General features: G+C 41.6%; 2 protein-coding genes across 5 annotated transcripts in view; one reads left to right on the forward strand and one right to left on the reverse strand.

Annotated features, from left to right (window-relative positions):
* Nucleotides 1-8991, forward strand: dda1 (DET1 and DDB1 associated 1). Of its 2 annotated transcripts, none has more exons than XM_036522318.1 (5): nt 1-43; nt 1883-1963; nt 2871-2922; nt 4783-4844; nt 5284-8991. In XM_036522318.1, exons 1-5 carry the CDS (start codon nt 41-43, stop codon nt 5386-5388), a joined length of 303 nt encoding a protein of 100 aa, XP_036378211.1. In that variant the 5' UTR covers nt 1-40; the 3' UTR covers nt 5389-8991. The 2 variants fall into 2 exon arrangements, with proteins under 2 accessions (XP_036378211.1, XP_036378210.1); XM_036522317.1 differs by lacking the exon at nt 1-43 and adding an exon at nt 51-453.
* Nucleotides 8992-11043: 2052 nt separating this feature from the next.
* The window catches only part of ano8b (anoctamin 8b), a 33383-nt gene continuing 18952 nt past the window's right edge, over nt 11044-25474 (reverse strand). For 2 of the 3 annotated variants that reach the window (XM_036520801.1, XM_036520803.1), the window contains exons 2-18: nt 24452-24562; nt 23805-23937; nt 20920-21058; nt 20744-20840; nt 20438-20554; nt 19876-20003; nt 19408-19569; nt 18941-19093; nt 18392-18518; nt 18141-18196; nt 17897-17971; nt 17575-17709; nt 15717-16463; nt 15210-15401; nt 14855-14986; nt 14148-14258; nt 11044-13348 (exon numbers count right to left, since the gene is read on the reverse strand). In XM_036520801.1, the coding sequence (XP_036376694.1) occupies nt 12635-13348; nt 14148-14258; nt 14855-14986; nt 15210-15401; nt 15717-16463; nt 17575-17709; nt 17897-17971; nt 18141-18196; nt 18392-18518; nt 18941-19093; nt 19408-19569; nt 19876-20003; nt 20438-20554; nt 20744-20840; nt 20920-21058; nt 23805-23937; nt 24452-24562 (3329 nt within the window). In that variant the 3' untranslated portion in view covers nt 11044-12634. The remainder of the gene's footprint in view (nt 13349-14147; nt 14259-14854; nt 14987-15209; nt 15402-15716; nt 16464-17574; nt 17710-17896; nt 17972-18140; nt 18197-18391; nt 18519-18940; nt 19094-19407; nt 19570-19875; nt 20004-20437; nt 20555-20743; nt 20841-20919; nt 21059-23804; nt 23938-24451; nt 24563-25474) is intronic. The other variant, XM_036520802.1, reaches the window with a different exon arrangement.

Below are 25474 nucleotides of genomic sequence, written 5' to 3' on the forward strand. Positions count from 1 at the left end.
CTCCTAAAGTCTTGCTTGTTTGTTGTGTGCTGAACCAAAGATGGTGGGTCTCGGCTAAAGCGGCATTTATTTTACATAGCTAAATATTTTTCACCAGTGTCCTTACAGAACTTCTCACGTAACTATAGCTAGTAGCAATATAGTAGTTATTTTATTTTTGAGCCTGGAACTCGGACATAGTTACAGCTACCGCTAAAACCGTGCAAATGGTTTCTTACGACGTGGTTGTAGCTGGATGGCTAGCGAGCTAGGTTTTTGGTACTAGCCAGCTAGCTACGTTGGCTAGCAAGTTGATATACCTACTGGCTATTTTAGTTAACACGGAAAGCCGGAACTGTTTATTTACGTTAACGCTAGCTCGACAGCCAGCTACTTATTTAATAAAATAGGACATTTTACCACGATAACTTGAATTTAGCTGGAACGCACAAAAGACATCTAAATATGGATAAGGTAACGTATTGACATTTTCTTTATTTCTTGTAGGTGTCTTATTTAACCCTAGCTAGCAAATACCTCTGTAGTTCATGTTAAGCAAGCTAGCCAGCTAAACTGATGAATTATGATTAGGGAGGGTGCACCATAGACTGCAGCAACGTTATCCAACCGGTTAGCTAGCAACCTGCGGGCTAGCTAGCAGGCTAGTCTTTGGAAGGGCGTTTTGTTGTCATGCCATTTAGGTGACTCGCTGGGGATTTCGTTCGATTGTAGACATTAGAAATATAGCTGTGACCCTCTTTAATTTTGTCATACAGTTGTTTACTAGTGAGCTAGAGAGTCCGGTAACGCCCGGCAACAAGAGCACGGCGTAACGACTAGAAAATTGGAGTCGTTAAGCAGCCAACGTTATAGACATTTGGGTTTGCCAGACTGTCTAGGTAGTATTGTCTACATAGCGAATTAGCTAGTTAGGTAACTTAACTATGTGAACTGTCACAATTTCATGGTTATAACACTACCAACTACCAAGCTAACGTTAAACGCTTTGACAGCGACACTCAACACGCCCTAGCTGGTTAGCTTGCTATCTTGCTGAAACACATTGCACCGTCACCACGTTGTTGCTAGCTAGCAAGCAAGGATAGCTAGATACCTCGCCCATTTTTGGGTGGGTAAAGCGCTAGCCAGTAGGCTAATAAAGTTACTGACTACTACAGTCAGGATGAGCTGGGAACAGTGATGGGATACTGGGCGGCTGCAATCAAGATGCATCTAATTGTCTCAAAGCTTTATGTGATTTTTTTTTTTTTTTTTTTTTTTGCTGAGATCTAACTAGCCCTATTGAACTTAGCTACCTTGCTGGGTAACTAGCTAGCTGACTGCGTCAGTTTCTTTAATGTAATTATGATTTTCCCTTCTTCGCAATTATTTCGAAGAGTACTACCTAAGTAACTGAACAATTATAAGGCGACAAATTTGCATGTTAGTGTTTATAGCTAGCTAATCTGCTAGAAGGTTAGCCTTACAAAGCCTATTTACCTTACAAATGAAATTCAAGTGATGTTGACTATTGAAACACGTTAACATCTTACATCCTATTCGTTACTGTATTAGTGAAATTTGTGATGGTCGTATATCCAGAGGTTAAAACAATTTCATTTTTGCCAGTGCACCTGGCGATAAGCCTCCTAGCTACTGTGATGTAGCTTTCTCGACGTATGCTTGAAATACAGCGCTATTTTGTCTGTATGAATGGTTTGTCTTAATTTCATACTTTATTTCAGTCTTTTTATTTCAAACGAGCATTCAGATTGAAAGTATACTTTACAGGTGTTTTTGCATAATTTCATGTTTACGGTAGGATCTGTGGTACGTGCCTTTTGTAGAGTGCAGCATTTATTCAGACCTCCATGTTAAGATGAAGATTTGTTTTTCCTTACAGGCCGATTTCTTGAAGGGTTTGCCTGTCTATAACAAGAGCAATTTCAGCAGGTTCCATGCAGACTCCGTGTGCAAAGCATCGGTGAGCATCTAATTTAAAAATCTGCTGTGGATTTTCCTGGGTGATAGGATGATGAGGCTGATTATCATTTTAACCTGTAGATCTTGTCAATATTTTGAGTGATTGACATTTGTGATACTGAATTTGTGTGCCAGATCAGTTCTCTTCTGAGCGCTCCTTCATGTTAATTTGAAATGGGCACACTATTTGATCTGAGGGTATCCTGTGACATATTGCAGAAATGTTTGTCATCAGTATGATATTAGATCTTGCATTAAAAAAAACTGCTGTTGCAAGTTCACAGCTATATCTAATAATAAATGTTATATTGATATGACACTTTGCCAAAGAGATTCAATTCCTGTCATTTTCAGCAGTATAATTGTCTCTACACGTTGACCAAATTGCAGTAAATTATTTCTCTAATGAACAGATTGAGGTGTTTAGGACTTTTCTCACCAAGTCAAGAAAGAGAAACAGGCTGTGAGAATGGCGGGTGGGATTCTGAAGCAGATTTTAATATTGGGCATATAGCTAGGGACAGGAGAAAGAAATAGATATGGGCATGCTGCATCTAATGATGTAAAACATGTATTGCATATTATTTAGGGAGTAAAGGAAATAATACTTTTTCTGATGATAAAGGAAGTCTTCCATAGAGTCCAGGCTTCCTTGTTGTTAATTTAAAGACAAACAAACAAAAAACAAAAACACTTGCATCTGTACACTGTTACAAAGAACAATATGGAGAATGATTATGAATGCTAACATCATGGTAAAGTGTGTATTGCAAGGTGATATCAAGTATATTTCATAAACAGCTAGATATTTGTTTCTCTGTAGCTTCTAGTGACAGAATAAGCCAGTCTAATATATTCAGTGTCTTTACGCAAGTCCAACTCTTAACTCACTGAGGTCTGTATTACAGAACAGGAGACCGTCTGTGTACCTCCCCACACGCGAATACCCTTCTGAACAGAGTAAGTATATTTGAGGTTTGAAAGGACTTGACACTTTCACTTTGTGTATCTCCTTGCTGCAGACAGCATCAGGTAATTGGCTTAGATGCTACTACACCCACACTATCTGTCAGTTGAAGTTAAGAAGTGCAGGTGGAGCTGCAGCCATTTTTATAAAAGCCATGTCCACAGTCTGACAGACAGATTCTAAAGATGGTAAGGCCAAGCTAAAACTATGTTAGGATACTAGCAGAAACCCATTTTAATATCTGCTGTCTAAGGCTGTTTTGTTTATCATTCAAGCATCTTACAAATTTAAGTGATGTCTTTGAAATATTTGAAATTCTGAATAAAAGAATAAAAAGTAAGCCACAAATAAAGGATGGAATTGCAGAAATAGTTATGTGATACTCTCTGCGTTGAGTAAAATGATCCTGACCCGTATAACAGCAAACTTGCTAATACTGTTGTGAGAAGATGACATGTTAAAAACACAAAGGGAAACATTTAATGAAAGTGGTAGGTTGTTTTATATAGCATGCTCACAGCCTGTAGATTTTGAGAGAAAAGTGAAATGCATTCATGATCATTGCCATTTCTTCAGAAGTGGAACCTGAATTGCTTACTGAAAAAAATCTTACACTATTGCAAGTAATTGTATCATTTGTAGAACTGACGTTGTAAGGAATTGTACCCAATTGAAAAACTTGTAAGAAATGCATAAAGTATATATTAGGCATTGCATTAACTGTATTTCTGTGATAATATTGGTAATCCGTTAGGGCTGATTTTAGCTAGTTCAGTGCCACTTCCCCTTTGTCCATAGCATGAAATTGGGTGAAACGCTGTTCTTGTTAACATAGACGAAACGCAAGGACAGTTCAGTATCTGTCTTTACAAAATATATGGATTGACTTATTTCCAGTTTTCCCACATGGAGACTCGCCAGAGGTGGAGATCCCTAAGAATCATGTTTAAGAACCTGTTCAAAAACAGAAATGGTTGGGTTTAAATTTCAAAGAGTTCCAAAACAAAGTTCTTATTGAAGTAGCTGGGGAGACCTTTGAGGTATCCACTGGGATGGGATTGCTTGTTCGGTTATAACCCTCTGGTGCCTATCCTAAATCCGTAGTTGATAAGCCCTGTTTCCTGGTAGACTAGCAGTGTAATGCAGTGTCTTCCCTTGGATAGGCCCTCCCCCTGGGTGTCTGCCCAGGACTGTGGTGCTCATTTCATCTTGGCTGTGAATACACCAACCTACCCTGCAGCCTTATCTCTGTTTACCTGTCACAATATTTAGGTTATCCATTTATCAAGTAACTAGTTTTTTTTTTTTTTTTTAACTTTCTCTGTCTGTTGTTTTCTTTATTGGATGAAGTGTGTCTTATTTTCTTGATACATTTCTTGATACATTCTTGATACATTTGACAAATTTAATTCAAGACAATGGAAAGGATGGTGTGTCAGCCATTGATTGTGACTCAGTGAGCTGTGATGTGGCCTTCGTTATGACACTGCAGTGGACTAGAGCTGCTTTGTAACCCTCCTGTGCCTGAGTTGCAGGGGCAGGGAGTGATGATCTCTGCATCACTTATGGATGCTGCTGTTTGATGTTTTCTCACTTTCAGAGATGGAGGTGCGAATCCTGTCTTATCACTAAGATACAAACCCGCCTCTGGGGCTGGACATTGCTATTACTTATTTGAATTGAAGCTGCTGCAAAAAGTGAAAATCGTTGGAAGAATTGGAAGAGTGATCTTAATCTGCAGAGAAACCCCTTATTCTGCATTATCAGAGGAAGCTGTTTTGTTTTACCCTTGTAATAAGGTTATGTTTATACATGGCTTTGTGTAGGATCTAATGAATGTCTCTGTTTTCTAGTCATTGTCACAGAGAAAACAAATATTCTCCTGCGTTACCTTCACCAGCAGTGGGATAAAAAGGTAAAGAGACAAAGTTGTTTAGCCTTGGTTAAAAAAAAATTCAAATTTGGATATATGAATATATGGCTACAACAGATATGAATCTTACATCTGAAGTTATAAAATGATAAATAGTGTAGAATTTACATACCTGAATCTGAACCTAATGATATAACAACCAGTACTCAAATAGATAGTTACTGTATTTTGAGGCACTGAATTTTATGTAAAAAAAAAACTGCATGCTGTTTTTTGACAAACCCCACAAAATTGATCATTTAAACCATTTCTCGGTAACCGCAGTTTGAAAGAAAATTTCTGAAATTGGTCATCTTATGTGACATTAGGATTCTGTTCCCTTTTGTGTGTTTTTGGCCAGGCTGAAGGATGTAGTTTTTTCCCGTTTGATTTGACTTGTAAACAGCTTGAGCTTACAGTTTTTCCTCTTTGTCTTGAACAGAATGCAGCCAAGAAGCGGGAACAGGAGCAAGGAGAAGCGGGGAGCCCTGCACCGCCCCGGAAAATTGCCAGAACAGATAGCCAGGAGATGAACGAGGACACTTAGACACATGGAGCGGTGCACCACATGCTACATACGCATTTAGACACACAAACACAGGCTTGTGCACATGATTACATACGAACAGATACAAACAAGTACAGACATGCAAGTACATAAACTTTTTCGCTCACAGGTTCATGTAACTCTGCCCACGTTTTTTTCTATGAGGCATAGGTAACTGAAGGAGAACCAGGTTCTTGAAAGATACCTGAGAAAAGCATTTTTTTTTACGTTACTCCTTACAAAGAGCTTCCCTGTCTTGTGCTTACAATACCCTCCTTCCAACTGCACTACCCTGTCTTCACCACAGAGGGGCACTGCACCACCTCTCCATGCTCCTGCTATGTTGGACCCAAGGCCACACTCTTTCCAAACTGCCACTACAGAATAGAAACTCTGGGGAAAATCTCTGCATTGTGTTGATGTTCAACATGTGTATTTTTCATTTTTTTGTTGTTGGAAAACTCATGCCTCTATCCAGTTTGGTGATTTATATTAAAAAAAATGTTTTTATTTTCTGCTGATTATTGATAAAACTGGGCATGGAATGCTTTGATTAATGTGGTGACTGCACAGCTTGCTTCATTTGAAAGTTTTTAGCCTTTTGACAAAGGATGACTGAACTGGGGCACACTGCCTGTGTTGTTAAACGCACAGGTAAATGCTGGCCAATCTGTTTTTTTTTCTTTAACCTGTGAGACTTCAGACTTCCTTTGAGGGGACAGAACAAATGTACCTCACCAAAGTCTGACTGACCGGAAGCAGCTATTTTAATAACAAGTTGTGCTCGTAAAATGTCATATTCCGAAAGCCGTCACTTATCTGGCAGCATGGAGAAGTATTGAAATGGATTTTTGTGGGCGATTGGTATCGCAGGAACTCTCGCTCAGTCCCTTTTTCATGTGCAGGCACTTCAAAATAATTTAAAAGAAACTGTAGCAATGGCACTCGTTCCAAAGCATATCGTGTGCACGCACTTGAACTGTATGTCAAAAGGCACCAGACAAAGGACAGCCGAAGTGTATTATGTAAGTGCTTCTGGCTTGGCCCTCTCCAATCGATGTAAGCGGGAGCGTGTTCTTTTCCGAAAGCAGAGGTGAAGTGCCCTGTATAGTGGCCCTTTCCTACCTTGCGTGTCAAAGGTTAGGTGAGTGGTAGCCTTGTTGGTTTACAGTGTAGTCACAGGCAGAGGGTGGTGGATATTACAGGTCCTCTGCAACGCATGGCACAACAAATGGAAAACTATGTCAAGTTTGTCTGCACAAGTTACTCTTTGTACCACCCTGCCTTTTCCAGAACTTCAGTTATTGCTGGGAGTATACCATGCTGAAGTTAACCCTTTGTTTACACTGACTTACAAGTTCAGCTTGTTTTACTTTGGAGCAGTTCTGTTCTTGTAGTTGTTCCCCTTGAGTCCCTTCAGTCTGATACTGAGCATTTTAAAAGTCTGTTTTACATTTGCTGGCATAGACTGTTCTCCAGTTATGTTTCTTCTACATGTTGAGTACATTTTAAGTCAGAATCTTTTAGAAATATTTCTCAGAAAATCATCTAAAAAATCCAAGGAAAAAAAATCCTGTTTGGTATAATGTACATGACCCATCATAGAGCCAATAAGGGAGAAGTGAAAATGTGAAAAAGTGAACATTTTAAATAAAAGCAACAAGACCTAACAGTATTCATGCAGTGGTCAGTTCAGCAACCTTGAATATGTATACTTTCAGTCCCATGGACAAAAAGGTGGAGCCTTTGGAACCCTGCCTGCTGTTTTACTTCCCTCCTACCTGTCTGATTCATAGACAGACTTGATCACATTGTTTCCTCATGTACTTTTGATAATTAGCTAACACTCACCTTAGATAGGCCAGGCCACAACTCGTGTGGAGCCCTGCAGAAATGAATAGATACACTGGCTGCATACATCTGCTAGCTGTACATGCATAAGTAAAGGTGAAGGGATAATTGATCATGTTTCAGACGTGCTCCCTCTGCTGCTATCTAACTCCTCATTGTCTGCTTCTACAAACATTTTTTAATGCATTATTTCCTACAGGTCCTCATTTGTACAGCCATAGTTTATCAAGCTGTTCATTTGTATCTGTGTTTCTGGTGTTGGAAAAGCACATTTTCTGTTTAAAATACCCACTGGAGCAGTGGTGTTGTGTGCGTTTTTTTTTGTTACAAATATGGCAAAAGATATCCAATCAGATACAAATGAAGGAATGAACCTCAGTCTTCAGTAGAGTAAAGTGCTTTTGAGAGCAGTATTTTCTGAATTTGTGTTGTTGTTTGATCTGAAAGAATGGCATACAGCATGTGCCCTGGCTTGCCAGAACCAATGAGGCATACTGAGGCAGTTTGTAAACATGATTGAAACATTTTCACTGAAGTCTGCGGTTGTGTTCCCTCAATGAGAATGTCAAGGAAATCTTCCAGGTCGGGTGAGGGGGCTGGAGAAGTAGACCTATTTGTTGAGGGTTAGGGGTAGGCTAACCATAACTTTGAATTGGCTTCACGTTGGGTATTGTCATTTGTTGTAGCCAGAGGACACCTGTTTGTTTTTTTTTTCCTCCAGTTTTGTGTACATAGCCTGAGTTAATCTGAAGTTAGACAACACGGCATATGTTGCATTGCTGCAAGCTTCATGAGGTAGACTGCAGATCAAGACTAATCTTGTTTATTGTGTGTGTTAGAACTGTTTGCTGGTGGACACTGCAGTTCCTGTTCATAGCACAATGCTGAGGTGTAGGTTCACTTGTGTTCTCCAGCCCTCTCCTGCTGATTTTAGGAGCGTAGTTTGGCACAATGCCTCAGTGTAAATAGTGTGCTGTGGTAGACATGTATGGATATGCAAAAACAAATTTTGTTGTTTTGGTCTATTTTTTTAAACATTTTCTGTTTGTACTTATCTGGATTTAAGATTCTGGATCGTAACTACAAATAAAATGTATAATTTATAAGTTCGTACAGTTGAATACAGAAGATGCATCCTGTGTCATGTTTTGAGCTAAAGGAAACCTGAAGCAGGCCCACTGAATACATCTAGAATAGACACACCATTACTGATTTGACAGTGGAGATCGAATGTTGATTAAGAACATTACATTATTAACATTAAGAAATTTACCTAACAGTGCTACTTTTATTCTTGCACAAAATTAAGAAGATAAACACTGAAGCTTTAACCAGGGAATGTTCAACAATGTATGGAAGTTAATTGGGCTCTTTGATCCTCAAACTAGAAAGCAAAACAGTATAACCACACTTAAATACAGTAATAGTTTTGCTAGTATAGTGGTATGATGCCATGTTGGTATATAATATATGAAACACCCACATAGTCACATGTACATTTAGACCTTTGTTGCACCTTCAAGATTGAAAAAAAAATCTAGACAGTAACTTGAAACCATTTAGTAAACCTTTTATGTTAATGAAATTCACAAAACGCATATATGTGTGCATACCTTTTACCAGATGTAAAACTCTTCTAACAGTTTCCCTTTGGCTATGGTGGGGTGTAGCATGTATGGGGAGGCTTGTTCAGTGTGATTTGAAGGCAAAGTCATTTGTGTCTTCGTTTATATGCTGCAAGACATTTGGCAATTAAAACACATTTTATTTTTTAACTGTTTTATTATCTATTTGCAGATATTACAAAAATATGACAAAATAAATTAAAAGAAATAAATAATTCAATTTCCAAGTATCTTTTTTCCTATTAAAAACAAAACTTTTTTGTACAGTGGTATATTGGAAGAGCACATGATGTCCACTCAGGTGAAGTTTTCATGAAGACTTGCTTTTTTATTAGTAAAGAAATGGTTGGGAGGGAACTCTCACAAAGCTAATTCCTGTTCATTTTCTAGCTCCTCCTGTCTGATACATTTTATATTCATCAATTCTTTCCTCCAATAAAACGTAAGCTCATTTACAGCGTGTCAAACGTAAACCAAGCATGTTTTTTTTAAGGATTTAATTTTCTGACTCATGCTACTCTGCTAACAGAAGCCCAGGATTCAAGCAGTATGGTTTTCCTTTTATACTGAAACACATTCATTTCACATCCCTTTGACCCTTAAGCAAGATTCAGTGCTAAAACCAGCCATGGAACCTCTCCCAAAATTGAATGAACAAAATCAGAAGTAACAAAAATGGTATCATTTCTTTCAGCAGTTTGCCATAATTCACATATAAAGGTAATCCAAGAGCTCAGGTTCTCTTCTTGCAAACTGTTACATAAGCACATGGTCATAACTTGTTGCTGTACCCAGACCCAGTGAAGTTAAACCTTTTTCATGAGGGATGAAGCAGGACAAAAGTTCACTTACTGCATATTGTAGATGAACTTGTTCACTAAGAATATCAGCCCGTTTTAAACAACTGCACGTTCACTTTGTTTATTGCATTGAATTGAGATGCTTATCCTTCTAATACGCCCATACCTAAATAAATCCACTGAGGTGTTATGAATGCGAGACCAAAGCTCCATACCATGTAATACTTCTGCCATACATCTCTGTTCCTCATTGTCTTCACCACAACAGCAAAATAACTTGTATTAATAATGAGAACTGACAGAGCACATTACCACCCAAAATGGTAAATCGGTTGCCATTTATGTGTTACAGTAAATAAGCTATTATATGTTAGTACTGGCTAAAATCCATATTTTGTTGAAATAACAAAAGGTGATAGCATTTTGGTGATACAAGATTATCTGTCCACTAGCTATTCTAAAACCTGGCAGATGAATGAGAGCGTTCATTCTTTAAGGATCCAGTGCATCTAGGGAATCACTTTTAAATTGGTGTTTCTATTTTAAAATATAAAGATGTGTGTCAGCTTTGGCCCAGATTGAAGGACCTACAGGAGGGTTGTTCATATTAAAATTAAAAGGGAGGTCAAACTGAGACTGAGACTAATTGGAAGCGGAATCCATAAACTCATGATTTAAAGAATGGCATAGAAGAGCACTATAGCTGGAGCAATAACACTGTACAGCAGTTCCATTCTCCTTATTGCAAAGTTCTTTGAAATGACTACACAGTGAGAGAATAAGAAGTATATAGTTAACTGATCTCACTGTTGTACAGGTTACTTCACAACCAGAACACTATGTTGATAATCTCACATCGGTCCTCTTATCATTACAGTTTCAGGTGACGTATCACCCGACTGATCCTTCATAAACTTTTTTCAAAGTTTCTACTATGCTTTTTTTGAAACATTCCAAAAACTGCTGTTGTAATGGCTTAGCTGTGCTCTGTAACCTATGTTTTTTCTCTCTCTCTCTCGAAAGAAAACTGTCAATTCAGGGCCACCAGGGTTTCTCTTTAAACTTGTCTTTTGGCGCAACCTTGTGGCTCAAATGTGGAACTGCTAGGCTGACAAAACACCCCGTTGAGTTTACCTCAATGGAAAACCTTTAGATGCTCAATATGGGGGATTTTGCCCCATGGAACACATTATGGAGGCAGTGGATTATGTAAATCCACTTTTTTAGCATGCCAAAAGTTCCACATTTGCTCATGTTGACACTAAACGCAAAAGTATGGCTCTGTATGTCATTTAAAAGCCCTGCCAGTGTCCTGATTCTGATGTTGCTTTGGCAAATCATTCATTTAAAACAAATAAAACCATGCCTACATATTAAATAAATAACTTCAAATAATCTTAATTTGGAATACATAAAATAAACATCACTTATTATATTAATAAATAGGAACAGCACCAAGATGCACAAACTGAGAATCCAATTGAATGGATTAATGTCTACAAAATTGAAGAGACGTGTTGCAATAAAAATAAATTTCCTGCGTTTGCATATGTTATGAGGCAGGCTGGTGTTCTCCCTTCCCCCTGCAGACAATACTCTTTCTCCTTGTAGGGTGTCAGGGTTTAGTGCAAAAGTTTTTTATTCTATTTATCTACTGTGAGCCGTGCATGGTTATGCATGGTAACTCCACTGCTGTCTGGCTTTCTCTGCAAACAGTACATTAAAAATAATGGCACATATCAAATGAATAACTCAAACCATCCTAGGCACATACAAATACCTTCATTACACCTGCACACTCTATAGCCCTTCCCTATGTGGTTAGCTGGTGTATACTGTGATCATCCCTCCCCATCTGAATATTAAACACAGCTCAAGAAAACAACCTCCTAGATGTTAGCAAAACATGTAGCTCTGTCATTACGCTACACTTGTTTACACCTGTGTCATCGTGATGGGTACACTTTCAGAGTTAAAAACAAAATCAGTGTTTGAGAGCCAAACACTGATACACTGACGACACTGCTGTGAGCCAGCCAATCACACACCCACTCTCCAAGCCAGAGCACCTCCCCTGGTCTAAACTCACTCGTACTCTCTCTCAGAGAAGAACAGGACAGAGGTTGAGGTGCTACAGGTGTGCTCCTAATCTCATCAGTTCCACCTCAGCCTCATAACCCTCAGACCAGAAAAAACTGCTCTTCTTACATTTGATTAAAAACTCATCACATAATATATTGCAATTGAATGGGTGGAAATATACAAAGCATTTTGATTATTTTGCGTATAAAATAAAGCTTGTGGTTTCTCAGGAGTTCTTAAATGAAAGTGTATGAGGTATGAACTTGTCTTCTTTGCAGTACTAATCAAATTTGAGACATTGATTGACACTGTTGAGCAAGCTCAACTGCTTTATATAATAAAAAAGATTAGGCCTAGAATCGTTCACAGTTATTATCTATGCAGATTGAACACAATGGTAGAGATATTAGAGAGAGATCATTTCTGAGGTGATCAAGAAGGATTTCGATATGATTTTGGAAACGTCAGATCTGTGGTTCAGGCTGTGCGTTTCAGTGGCAAAACACTGATATATGCTTACAATTGTCAGACTATAGAATAAATTAAGAGACACTGCACTTCCCTGTTAGGAAAAGGCTTGAAAGGATAAGAAACGCAGCTCATGCATTCCTATATGTATTGCAGAAAGGGGATTGTGAGAGGGTTGGAGGATGGGGAGTGGGGGGGGTCTTATTTTCTCTGAAAAGCCTGCTGGGTGTTGCCACACACAGCAGGCCAATGCGTGTCTCAGTTCGTTTTCATGACAGCGTCCAGGCCCAGCCGAGGTTGCTCCAAAAAACTTACAAAGGAGGCTTGAGATCCTTCCTCAGTTATGGCCTCATTTTCAGTGTTTTTTTTTGTTGTTTTTTTTTGTTTTGTTTTTATTTTACTGTGGTTGTTTTTGATGGGTTATATCTTAGGGCCAGAGGGTTCAGAGTCTGCAGGGTGCCCATTCTCCCCCCCTTCTCCTCCAGGAGAGGGTATTTCCTCAGGAACCCCGTTCAGGTCAGACTTGGTGGGCTGCTTGTCAGGGGCCTGAGGGCCATCCCCTGGCTTGGTCTGCTGAGCTCCATTTATACAGACACCCCCTTCAGACTTACCAAAGTTAAAGAGTTTCCCAGGGTTGAATGATTTGCTGGGTGACTGGGACTTTTCCTGGTTGGTCACAGCTGTGGCAACAGTGCCCGTGGCAGCAGCAGCAGCAGCAGCAGCAGCAGCTGCAGCCTCCTTTTTGTTTTCAGGCGACTTGAGGAACTTGAAGCTGAGAAATCCGGGGAGCTTGGGTTCACTCCCAGTGGGTGACTGGGGGGATCGAGCAGTGCCAGAGGAGAACTTGCTCTGCAACGGGATTATCTGCTTGAGCTTCATCACGTTATTGTTGGCCAGCAGAGAGCTGGGTCTTTTGGGTTTGTCGCCCCCACCCCCGCCTCCGCCGCCGGAGCGTGACTTGCCTCCGTGGCTCTTGTCGTGGTGGTGGTCTCCCGCTCCGCCAGAGTCGGGCTTGCCCTCGTCCCGCTCCCGCTCCCTCCGGGCCTGGTACTCGGCTTGCCTCTGTCTCTCCTCCTCCTCACGTTTCCTCCGCTGCTGCTGCTGGTAGTGCTGCTGGGCCTGTCGCTCGTGCTTCTGGAGAACACACAAACACACTCAGCGTCTAACACGTTAAATTTCCCATTTTTCTTTATTTACATTATATTTCCAGTTCTCTAATAAAACATCTGTTGTAGCATGTCTTTACATTGTTCCTTTTAATTTTCAGTGCTCTACATGAATGCACTCTACTGTTCATTTTAACAACAATGTTTATAATGTGATTTGTCAGTTCATAACAATTTATCAAAACTAGTCACTCAATAATCTTTATTTCCTGGAATATTAAATACCAACTCCCATTAAATGATTAAATTTATACCAAAACGGATAGATTTACACCAAAATGGATGGATACCTGCTGAAAACCACCAATAACTATCTAAATAAGTCTAGTCCCATCGTCACCTTTTAACTCCTCATGCAGAGGGGCAGCAGTATTAATCAATAAAAGCCTTCCTTTTTAGTTTAATCTAGAGGGCAGGTTTGTATTAACCAACCATCACCTCTAATGGAAAAAATATACAGATTCTTTTTTAATCTGTTCTCTAAAACTGCTCAGTAATCCCCCAAATCCAAGCATATCATCAGTGGTGACTTCAATCTACCGATGAGGACCAGGGATGTAACAGCGTGCACTGTTCGCATTCAGCTACGCAGTATTTTAAAAAACTGGTCCTAAGGGGATGGAGGTTGTCGGGGTTGTGAACAGCTCTGGGGCAACACAGAAACATATATGTTTTGGCTATGACTGAAATACAATGGTGCCAGCATACGCCGGCCCATGAGTGCGACAAATTACAGACATGTCAAAATGCAATTCAGGCCATGCTACCTTGAAGGCTTCTCTACGTTGGTATTCGAGTTTGGCCATCTCGTCTGCCACCCAGCTGGGGATGTCAGGGATAGCCACATGGATGATGTATTTGAGAAGAATGGCAAAGTGCTGCAGAGACAAGGGATAGAAACAAAGACAGACAGAGACAGTAAGACAGGCAGAAGGAGAAAGTTGTTAAGTGCAACAGGACAATTGGACTTTTACGTCAGGCTGAATTTAGAAAGCTATGTATGTTATGTATGCAGTGATGTCAGTGAGGCACCGGTGTGTAATAGCAGAGTCAGACTTTTCAAGATCATGTTACCGATGACATTTACAGCAGGTACACAGCTGGCTGCAGCTCAGAACTCATTACTCACACATGGCTTTTCATCACCTTCAGAAATAAACAGGAATGAAAAGTCTAGTAACACAGCTCAAACCATTTTGCAATGTAAGGTAATAGGCTAGAAGTAGAGAAGTGTGTCAGATACAGGATAGGGAGAAGTTGATCGTAGGGGGTTAAGTGATGCATCAGGACATATACCAGGAAGGACAATGGTTTCTGTAGCAGCCACACCAGCTTGTTCCATGAATAGTAATCCATGAGTAACCCTTGAGTATCTGTTGCCTTAGCTGAACAAACATGTCAGAGCAGTGGTGCATGTTGGAATCAGTTGAGTGAAATGGAGACGGTGAGGGTCTGGAGCTGGCCGCTCTTGTACCTCCAGGATGACGATGGAGATGATGGCCATCTCAGGGCTGAGCCAGGGGAAGAGCCGCTGCAGCTGACCGCACTGGCCAATCAGGTAACAGTTCACAATGATGGCAATTAGACCCATGGCTTCCATCGCTGTCTGCTCAAAGAGAGGATAACACCAACACATGCAAGTCACTAGAAACATCACCATATGTAAGTTAGATGAGACAAGTTAAGCGTGGCTCTGACTATCATTGATGCACGCAGACTAGTAAATATCACACCATTGTTGTTAATTGCTATACAATGTGGCCACGTTGGTTGTCTGGACGGCTATTGGGCTGTTGTGTAGACGATGTGGGTGCACTTGGGTGCTTTACCTGCCATTGGCCAATGCTCTCCACCCTCTGGCCAAAGGGCCTCTGGAGGCCTGTGCAGAGCTTGAAGGCATCGCTGCGGATCTCAATGATGTTGTTGATGAGGGCACACATGGCCGCGAGCGGGAAGGCGGAGGAGAAGAGCACCACATAGCCAAACTGGACGAACATCTCCTGGTAGTCCTGGAAAGTATCCTGTAGGGCAAAACACGAAATAGACGCTGTCGCTGCATCTTCAATTCTTACAGACACGCTGTTTCAAACAGCACTGGGCAATTAAGGTTCAATATGCATCCAAAGATGCATGGAGAGGTTTTTCTAACCCAACTTCTGCATGATCTAAGAAAGAAGTGAACAAGCAGCATAATTTACTCATGTTTTGATAGAAACCTGTGTGGTTATGCTTTTTAATGAAAGATGTTTGTTTGACACATGTTACACCTAATAAAATGAAAAGTATATCTTAGGTGACAAAACTGACGGACTGACGAGTAATAGAAGGGCCCATACCGTATATGTCTGCATGCAGCTCTCGATCTCAGCCTGGGTGAGTGCAATGGGTTCACTTTCCTCAGGGGGATCAATCCAGGACTCCCTCTTGGCCTTACTGTCCTCCCTTTCCAGGCTACGGCCCCTCTTCCGGTGTCGCAAAGAGATGGTGCTCTCGGGACTGGCCGGCAGGGGTGGGGCTAGGCTCTCTCCGGAAGTCTCCTTCATCTCAGGGACTTCATTGTCGTCATCATCGTCACACATCTCAAAGACAGACGCCGGGTCCATGCCTTTCTCCACCATGGTTGGACTGCCCTCCTCCAGGAAGTTGTCCTCCATCTGGCTTACAATGGCGCCTGACTTCCGGTCCACCTTCTCGATGAAGCTGACCTTCCGCAGCTTGAGGCCGCAGTCGATCAGGCTCTCCTCCTCGTTCTCCTCTTCACTGTGCCTCCCGCTGTCCTCCTGCTCCTCTTCTTCCTCTGGCACCCCGCAGCCCCCGTTCAGACATTTCTTCTCTCTCCGCTCCGTCTGTCCAACCCCGGGTCGTGTGCCTCTAAGGCCTGGGCCAGGCATGGCTGCATCTGTGGGAGATAGCTGGGCCTTCCCTGCAGCCAGGCGGCCGTACTTCAGCAGCGCAGACAGAAGTATGTCCCACACAGCCTTGAGCGTCAGCTCACCTAACTTGTGCCGTTCGTACAGGTAAGGCTGGAGGACCTCTTTCACGTTCTGTAGGAACTGACGGATGATGAGCAGAGTGGCCAGCATCTGTTGGGGAGGAGAGACGGAGAAACTCTCACTTTTCGATAGCAGGTCAGAGCACTTAAAACATTGAGGACATCCTGTTCTTACTGAACTGATGTATTCCTGTTTGCCTCCTTAATCAAAAATGAGTTTGGTTAGACAAGTCTAAAATGAATGTAAGTCTACACCTGCAAAGCCAATGCCAAAGATTTTGGACAATTATAACTGGACAAATAAAACAATCATAACTCTACAAAATAACTACACATTGAGAATTAGGCTTCATAGGCAGCTTTGATGAAACTAATAGGTATATTAGGTATTGACGCAGGTCACCAAAGGCAATTCATGTGGCATTCATGGTTTAAAAATACATGACCAGAAACCGTGTGTAAAAGCTAACATATATTAAAACCACTGCAGGCACTTCTGAAATAGCAGCTTGTTCTCAGCCACTGGGGTGAGACTTGGATCATGTCCTTAAGCAGCAAACATATAAGCTCCCAGGCTTCACTCTTCAAAGCACAATCATGACAAACCGACGGGCCACATCAGCCAGGTTCATGACAAATACTGACCTTCAGTGTAAGAGTCTGCTACCAGCCCTGACAACAGTGCATATAGGCACCTAATCAGCTCAAACATGTTATTTTCTAGAACACAAAGCATTCTGAAGCTAAAACATTCTGAAGTATATGGACTGTGATCATTTAAAATGAGCTGACTTTTTGAAAGCCTCACAGCATTTACTTTTCCCCACCACTCATACGTGTGGAAAATATCTTCAGATGATATTTATCGAGTAATCAACACATTATAAAATCCTCAAAATGGAAGACAGAGTTCTTCCATAACAACAGGGAAGTACAAAAGTTTGTGGTTTTGATAGATCACTCATCCATACACAATAGAAATGCATTTAATACATCTTTCATTTCTCTGTGCATGACAATATTCACGAGAATGGTTTCGGACTTGCTTTCGGTTGTTGTAAAGGAAAAGTGCGAGAGCCAGGAAGCAGAACACAGACAGATTGGTCAACAGACAGATGGATCAGGCAGGGGTGACCAGAGATTGTCATGCACAGGGCGTGAGAGGGCAAGACCTCCTGGCCCTGCCCCCCCCGCAGGCGTACTTTGGACCTGCAGGTGGCCCGGAGGGTTGGAGGGACTTTCATGATCATGATCTGGATCTTGAGGTAGAGGAGGGGCAGCACATTCTCCTTGATCTGTCTCAGAAAGCTGTAGGCCAGTGAGAAGACCAACAGCATCTTTGGGGGCCAGACCAATTGACAGATGGACAGACAGGGGGAGAGAGAAGAACACAGGTGAAGGGAAAAGGAATAGCTGAGATTGGGGAGTTTGGGAGGGGGTTCGTACTTCTGATGCCCACGATTGCTCACACATTCTCTGGAGAATTGGTTATGGAGGGATAGAAACAGGATGCCTGCTGCTCACCTCTTTTAGACGCTCCATGTCTTTGAGGTAGAATCCAATGTAGAAAAGGCTGAGATAAGAATTTACAAACTGAAACTGCAAAAAGAACAGAGTATTAAAACATGTTTGCCTAGATCTGTAGTCAAGGTGAATTCTGTATCTTAACAATGCATCAGGTCCATCAATATCTCAAAACATGAAACTGAAATCCATCCCTTGTGATACAGATGGAATCAGCAATAACACATAAAATGATCCAACTTACAAGAACCATTTTAATGATGAGATTTTTCTCATAGGCACTCTGGAGTCTGTAGTTTTCTGTAGAAATACACAGGAAAAAATGTCAAGATAGCTTTTTTCAAACGATCATGGCATCAGTGACATGTCCGTGAATGCATTTTCTGTATAAACATGTTGCTCTGCCCTGTGATGGTAGAGAGGCCCTTGACAGATCTGTCCCCTGCCCTTTCTTTCCAGCATGTGGCTCTGTTTCCACAGCAATGCCCAGCTCACCCATATCATTGAGCCAGCAGGCAATCTTCCTGTACACCTCGTCACAAGCAGTCACAGTGATGGCCAGCATAATTTTGGGGATGAACCTGGCCACGCGGGGCAGCTCTTTGATTCCCATCACAAACTCCTGCAAAACAAGGAAAATGAAGCTTTGTCAGAGTACAGGTGAGGATGTGTTTTTCAGTTGTTTAACTGTGTAAAATCAAGACAGAGTAAATCCCTTACCGGCTGACTCACTGGAGTGACTCAATGACATACCAATGGACAAACTAACACACATTTCAGAGGAAGTCCCATTAATAACCGAAGTGGTTTGCGCTCTTATTTCAGCCTATTGGCTACAGAGGTATAACAATCAACAGAATTTTTTTACATAATTACATTAATTATTATTTATAAATTATTATTTTATAACATTATTTTAAAAATCTATGCTCATCCTTTTGAATCTTCATCTTTAATAGAACACTGGTCACACAGATTAAGGGTCTCAGTGACACATTAACTGAAAGAAGCCAGAGTGAGAGACAGACCGACAATGCCACTGACCTGTAGCTCAAAGCAAATGAGCATGGCCAGGAAGACAAAGCAAAGGCATAAGATACAGATGGGCAGGCTGACCAGCCATCTGAACACCCTCCTCTTCCAGGGGGGGTAGTAGAACTCCTCACAGCCTGTCACTGGGCTGCAGCGTTTCACACCCTGGGGAAGGGGGGAGGAGACAATTCACCCAAGAACTGAACAAAAAACAAAATATGAATAATAGAGAATACTCATAACTGTGTTTTTGAATAGACCCCATTTTAGTCCCTCCTGTCATATATACATTTACATATTTTAACATTTTCAGCTCTAGGCTTTTGTCATGGTACGTACCACTCTTTTGTTAAATCATACCTTCCTTGTGAAGAGTAGCCCATGTTGATTTTATACACAGACTTCTGAATTCCTGGGAGAGCTTCAAGTACTCTTATTCAGCTGTTTTCACAGTCAGAACTTATCCATAATTCACTCACCCGAAACTGAGGCCGGGGCTCCTCCAAAGACTCTGCAGGGGTGTCCAGTGTCCCCCATTTGTAGGCCAGCTCCGCCCCCCTGCGTTTCCACCTCTCCAGGAAGAGGGTTGCCCACACCACGTTGAAGAGGGCAAACACCACACAACAGATATCCCGGCTGGTCTACACAGGAAGAACCCGCAAAATGTTACAAGCACACAAAGAAAGACAGACACACATGCTCACGCACACACAAAGAAGACATCTTTAACAATGTTGGTGAAGGTCAAAAAATGTCTTGATCCTTAACTGGGAACAATAAAAAAGAGTGAATGAAAAATCAAAGTGATTTCATTATGGTTACTGTTTACTGAGATTTGATGATGTATGGGAGCTATACTATGTGGGCCCTATGCGGTCTATTAGAGAACCTCATAATGAAGACTCTCCTATGGTGTGTGTTCTGTGCATACGGGCCCATTATCCCACCTGGTCTGATTCAGTGAGCATCCACAGCACAAATCCGATCACTGCAGGATACAGCATGGAGGTGGTGTAGAAGCCCAGCCAGGCGAAATACATGGCAATTTTCACTCCAAAATAATCACAAATGTCATCTAGCAGGAGCAGATGGGCAGAGAGGGGCAGACATTGTAACCTCATCTTCTTTCAACATGATTACCAATTCACCATCTAACCTCGATCATTTTTTCCATCTGAAACAAAAGATGCTTTTTACCACACATGTATTACATTTGAACTGCTTGCATGTTCAAAGAGATGGTGTGGTGGGAAATCTTTAGCATAAGGTCACAGGACCCTTTGTGAGCATGAATGGTCCATTCAGCACAGAACAAATGCAATGATCTACCCCCAACAGCGGCAGTGCCCGCCAGTTGAAGGAGAGGGGTGGTGCACAAACATGCACTCTTGAGCTAACTTGAGCTGTGCGTGTGTAATATCAATGGACAATGACAAACTTTCAAACTGCCGATATTTCACTCAGTGTAGGAATGTCCGTCATGAGCCTTCATTATTCAGGAGCACTGACCCAGAGGCTGCTTCTCGCACACAGCCTGGACCCAGGACTTCATCAGCTGACTGAGGATTCTCTGTTCATGGAGGGGGAAGACCTGCTGAATCACACCCCTGGCACTCAGCTCTGGTACTGAGAGACAAAACACAAACACACAGGAAGGAATTATGTCTATATTTATGAAAAAATACTTTTAATCTGCCATGAAACAAGTCGACCTCTAGTAATTGAGCACTTACTGTATCTGAATGCTGATCTTCTGACTATGTAGCTACAACAGCCAAACAAACCAAGGAAGATGACCAAAGAAAATCTGCTTACTGATTGGTTGTCCCTCTAGGAAGTGGATATTGTGAAGGAACTCTCCTTGTTTGGCTCGCAGATTGTCTAACCAGTATTTGATGATGCTCTGTCGCTCCTGGACACAAGAGAAGAGCAACAGTGACTAATCAGCCCCAGCAATGGCAGAGAGGTAGACAGAGGCCATCATTACTGACCTGTGAGGTGAAAAAGCACAGCTCGCTCTCGATGTTCTCATAGATGTAGTCTTCCTCACAGGAGAAACTGCGAGTGCCGCCCCCAAACTCGGGTTTGACTGCTTTGCGCAGACCCATTTCCTCTGCACCGCGCAACAAGCTGGCAAACAAAAAAACACACATTTCAAATACATCAAATACACACACACACACACACACACACACACACACACACACACCAGAAACGCATGGAGCAGTCTAACAAGAATTGGTAATAACTGGATACCAGCTGAGTAAATCAGATTACATCAGAGGTTATGGAGAACAATATGGAATATGGGAAAGATCATCTTTCTAAATGGACAGAATAACAGAACAAAGGAAATTATTGTTAGGAAGGACAGGAATCAGCATGGTAAAAAGTATGAGTGCCATCACTTTAAACAAGGGTCATGCTTGCTTAGGTTTTAGGCCGATGCTTTTACACTCTTCTGTACATGTTCTGAATGTCCCTGTTCCAGTCACAGTGGAGACAGACAGGTGCTTGGGGGTGTTTGAGAGCTCCGTGGGCAGTATTCCCTCCTCTCCAAACGGCACCCAGGAAGAATATACATCCGCAGACACAACGCGAGATCGTTCCAGCCTGTGCCTCACGCCATGCAACAATCTGCCATCTGCTCTCCCCTTGAAACAGGACCGTATCCTCCTTCCCCAGGGGCTTCATACGTGCAGCTGCACACCAGACTAATCAAGCAGCGCGACCACTGTTCTCTGCATGATGTTATGCTTACCATTCACAGCTAATACATGTACCTTACATCTGTACGTGGCCATTTTTCAAGCAGGATCCCACGTCCCTGTGTAATACTGACTCAAAGTCAAGGTTAGGCCTTTCACAATGCAGTATTAACAGTGGGAGGGCTTCTGACAAACACAAGGTGACAAAAAATGAAAGCACAGAGAGATCGCTTACAATTTCTTTACACAGCTTCTCAGGAAGTTATGTGGCAACAGACCTGATTCTACTTTCTCATTCAGGACAAAGAAGTTTCAAAACCTTTTCATAACCAAGCAAAGATTACCTAGAAGGTTGTGTTGTTGGTGTGTTGAACAACTTTTTTTAGGAAGTTTCAAAATTACTTAAAAGGAACCAGCCCATTTATCATTTTGATCTAAAAGTTATGCAAGCTTTTTTTTAAGTATTGTCACGACTTGTATTAACTTGGAAGAAATATTACAGGGAGGATTGCTGTACTGTGACAGAAGTATACATTAATTTAGATAATATATCACTAGCTATGAATAATGTAGCAAATCAAGGAGGGAAAATGCCACACTAAAGTAAAAACACACACACACACATCAGGTGAAATATAAAGGGCCACTTGTAGTAGAATAAGATTGAAAGAAGTCTTATTAGCAGTTTATTTTCAGGCTATTTTGTGTCCATGAGGCCCTCTTAAAAGCTGGATATTCACAAAGAATCTTATTCCAGCTCAGTGAGGAGATACCTGGGAACGTTGTCCAGATTCCACTGGGTCGGTTGTGCAGTTGTAGCACAACAATCCTGCATGGTCCAAATCTAGCAGGACCACAGCGAAAGTGAACCTTGATAATGAATTGCAGTGTGCACCGCACTAAAGCACCAAATGGGAGAGGACTGCATGAATCTTTCCCTTCCTTTACATTCTTTATGGATATTATTACACTGACAAAAAAAGAAGATTCTATTTTAAAACATCCCTTTAAGGAATTTAGCAATCAATAAAATATGGGTCATGCCAGCTACCTGGCTGTGTCTGAGAGTGTGTGTGTGTGTGTGTGCGTTCTGAACTTCCCTCAGGCCCTGGCAGCTTGTGTAATGCACTGCCTGCAGGAGGCACTCACACACATTCCTGGCCAGCTCCACATATCATTTTACCTGATTCTTTTGTGCAGATGGAGATAAAAAAAAAACAAGAATGTAAGACCCCAGTGAGCAGGACAGCTCCCCCTGGCCTGCACATGTATCTCACAGCTGCCGCAATGAATTGTGGGAAGTGCCCTCCATTTTTAAGCACTCCCTCTGTAGGCCCACTGAGGCGAGAAAATTCATGACCACAGTTTGTTTCTCAAATCCCATCAGGAGGCACTTTTCCATCAGATTATTTGGTAGTGTTCAACTGCAGGCTTTGCAGTAGTTTTGTCAGTTGAAATATAACCAGACAGAAGCTCTCTCATAACCTGATCCACATGGTCACACCCAGAGGATCAGACAGCAAGCCTGCATGGTAGTTTCAACTGATAATGATATTCTGTGGCTGAACTGAACCACTGCTTCATTCCAAACAGCAGCTCTCTAGGGTGTGACAGTGGGCAGCACAGGGAAGTATGCAGCCTCCATTAGGTAAGGTCATATTACCTGAAGTCCTTCAGAAACCACTAGTCCCTGTAAATATCTTAGCACCAACTCCTCCAGAGACAATTTTTAAGAATCCTCTTCAATAGTGAACTGTGGCAGAAGTACAACTGCATGTTTAATTATGGAAGAATAACAAATTGTCCTGTTACATGTTAAGGAAAAAATAAGGCGAATGACCTTCAGTGAGCATTCTCCCTATTTTTGGAGAGCGATAAATGCTATGATTTATAAAGTATCTAATTATTGGAAAGAACAAACACAGACATAAATGGTACAGCTTTATCTTACCAACACCAATTCCAAATCTGTTTGGGTCTAAGATGTTTGGGTTAGGGATAAACTGAGACTGGCGTAAACCTTATACAGTAAGTAAATACATAACTTTAACTCCCCGAATCTTGCTGATGTACTGATTCTACAAAAAGACAGCATGACCATGTGCAAGCTCTGACCCCCACATCCAGACTTTCACATAGCAACCCCTTCCCAAACACACAGGTCTCACTTTTCATAGGTTGCTGTGACGAAGAAAGCGTAGACTCGAGTTTGTTTATGGTGTCGGATCTGGATGATAAGTTCTGGAATACCCAGGCGGATGTGGTTCAGTAGCCATAGTAACGTGTGGTCATCTGTGCTGTCTATGGGAAGAAAAAAAGAGCAGCGTATATATGTTTAGTGTTACCTTTCAAAGGATTAATCAATTTAAAATCTTTTAGAATTGGGCATGTTGTTAAAATTACTCACTCTTTAATCATTAATCACTCTTGAAACACCACCATCACTAATCTTAACCTTAATAATTTCCCCATTCCAGAACATAGCCATAAGTGCATTACTAGCTTGAGCTTTGAAAAGAGGCTAACCATGGCATTCTAAATGGATGTAGTGAGGTCAAATTCTGTAATTTTGAATAAATGAAATACAAAAATGTAGGAGTATACAGTAAGGTCTTCTTCGAGCAGGCATTTAAAAAGGCCAGAAAAGCAACTCAACCGAGTCTGCAACACAATGAACACAAGAGCGTGTGTGCAGGGGAGGAGAGAGGCAGTCAAACAGACTCTGCCATGGAGACTTGTGGGTATGAATAGATAATGACACAGAGCAGGAGAGAGAGTGTAAACAAGATCCACATTTGCCTCTGATTTATAGCACCTGCAAAAGTCATGAGGACGTCACAGTTTTCCGTGGGCACTGTCTTCATCCAGGACTTATGGGACATGATGTATCGTCCAGCCTGCAGCAGACGCTTTCCAAACAGCTTGTCTGAGAAAGAGAGCGAGAGACCGTCAGTCACCTTACTACAGCGCAGGGTATTGACAAAAGAGACAGATATGGACACTTGTAGCGCTGTTGCTCAGTGACCCTAGCCCTCCCCCATACCAACTTTAAATGTCACCCATATTTCCCCTGGAACATGAGAGGGACAGCCTTAACCCTCCCCTGTCAGGAAAAAGGGGCTACACACCATCACAAGGGATAAAATTATGTCGTTAAAATTTAAATTTAAATTTAATAAAAAAAACAAGCAGCCAAGAAAGCATAAAAATAGACAACCTTATATTGTGTACAACAGGTTGTTAGTTGTTAATTCTTGCACTTCACATTGCATTTAAGTCTAACATAACCCTAGTAAGAGGCTGAAGCTGACAATGGTACATGGGGGACACAGATGACTGGTGTTACGCACAGCAAGCACGAGAGTGAATATGAGCCGCTACTGTAACTTTTAGTCCTCTCAATGTCCAGCCAGCCATCAGGTCACAGCAGAACACAGCAGTGCCCACACACTGCAGTGGGGAGCTGCAGGATTGCACATTACAATTTAATGCAGGGGAATGTCTTTGTGCCCATTTAGATAGGAGGAAACCCAGACATGAGCTCCTATCTTCCATCGACAAGAAAATCTTGTATCATACACATTTAGAATAATAAACAATCTTTGAAAGAATCAGGTTACACAGCAGGCAAAACCATAAAACAGAAGTCACACTCAGAAGTCTAGAGTGACTGTCCCTTGACCATTCTGCTCCGACAAAAAGGAGCCTGTGCCCCGGTTGTAAAGAGAAATGAGGACAGCACATCAAAATGGCTCACAGAAAAAACAATCCTCCACTCACTGACGCGTGACTTCCTCAGAGAAGTTCATCCTTCCACTTAGGAAGTGGGCATCATTCC

This window comes from Megalops cyprinoides, chromosome 2 (assembly GCF_013368585.1).
Source record: "Megalops cyprinoides isolate fMegCyp1 chromosome 2, fMegCyp1.pri, whole genome shotgun sequence".
In the NCBI taxonomy this organism is placed as follows: Eukaryota; Metazoa; Chordata; class Actinopteri; order Elopiformes; family Megalopidae; genus Megalops; species Megalops cyprinoides.

Bases quoted from the DNA above. Each gene is read 5' to 3' on its own strand.
- dda1 (XM_036522317.1), top strand. The intron at 2,923-4,782 runs GTAAGTATATTT...TCTGTTTTCTAG, and splicing joins CGAATACCCTTCTGAACAGA to TCATTGTCACAGAGAAAACA. The intron at 4,845-5,283 runs GTAAAGAGACAA...TGTCTTGAACAG, and splicing joins ACCAGCAGTGGGATAAAAAG to AATGCAGCCAAGAAGCGGGA.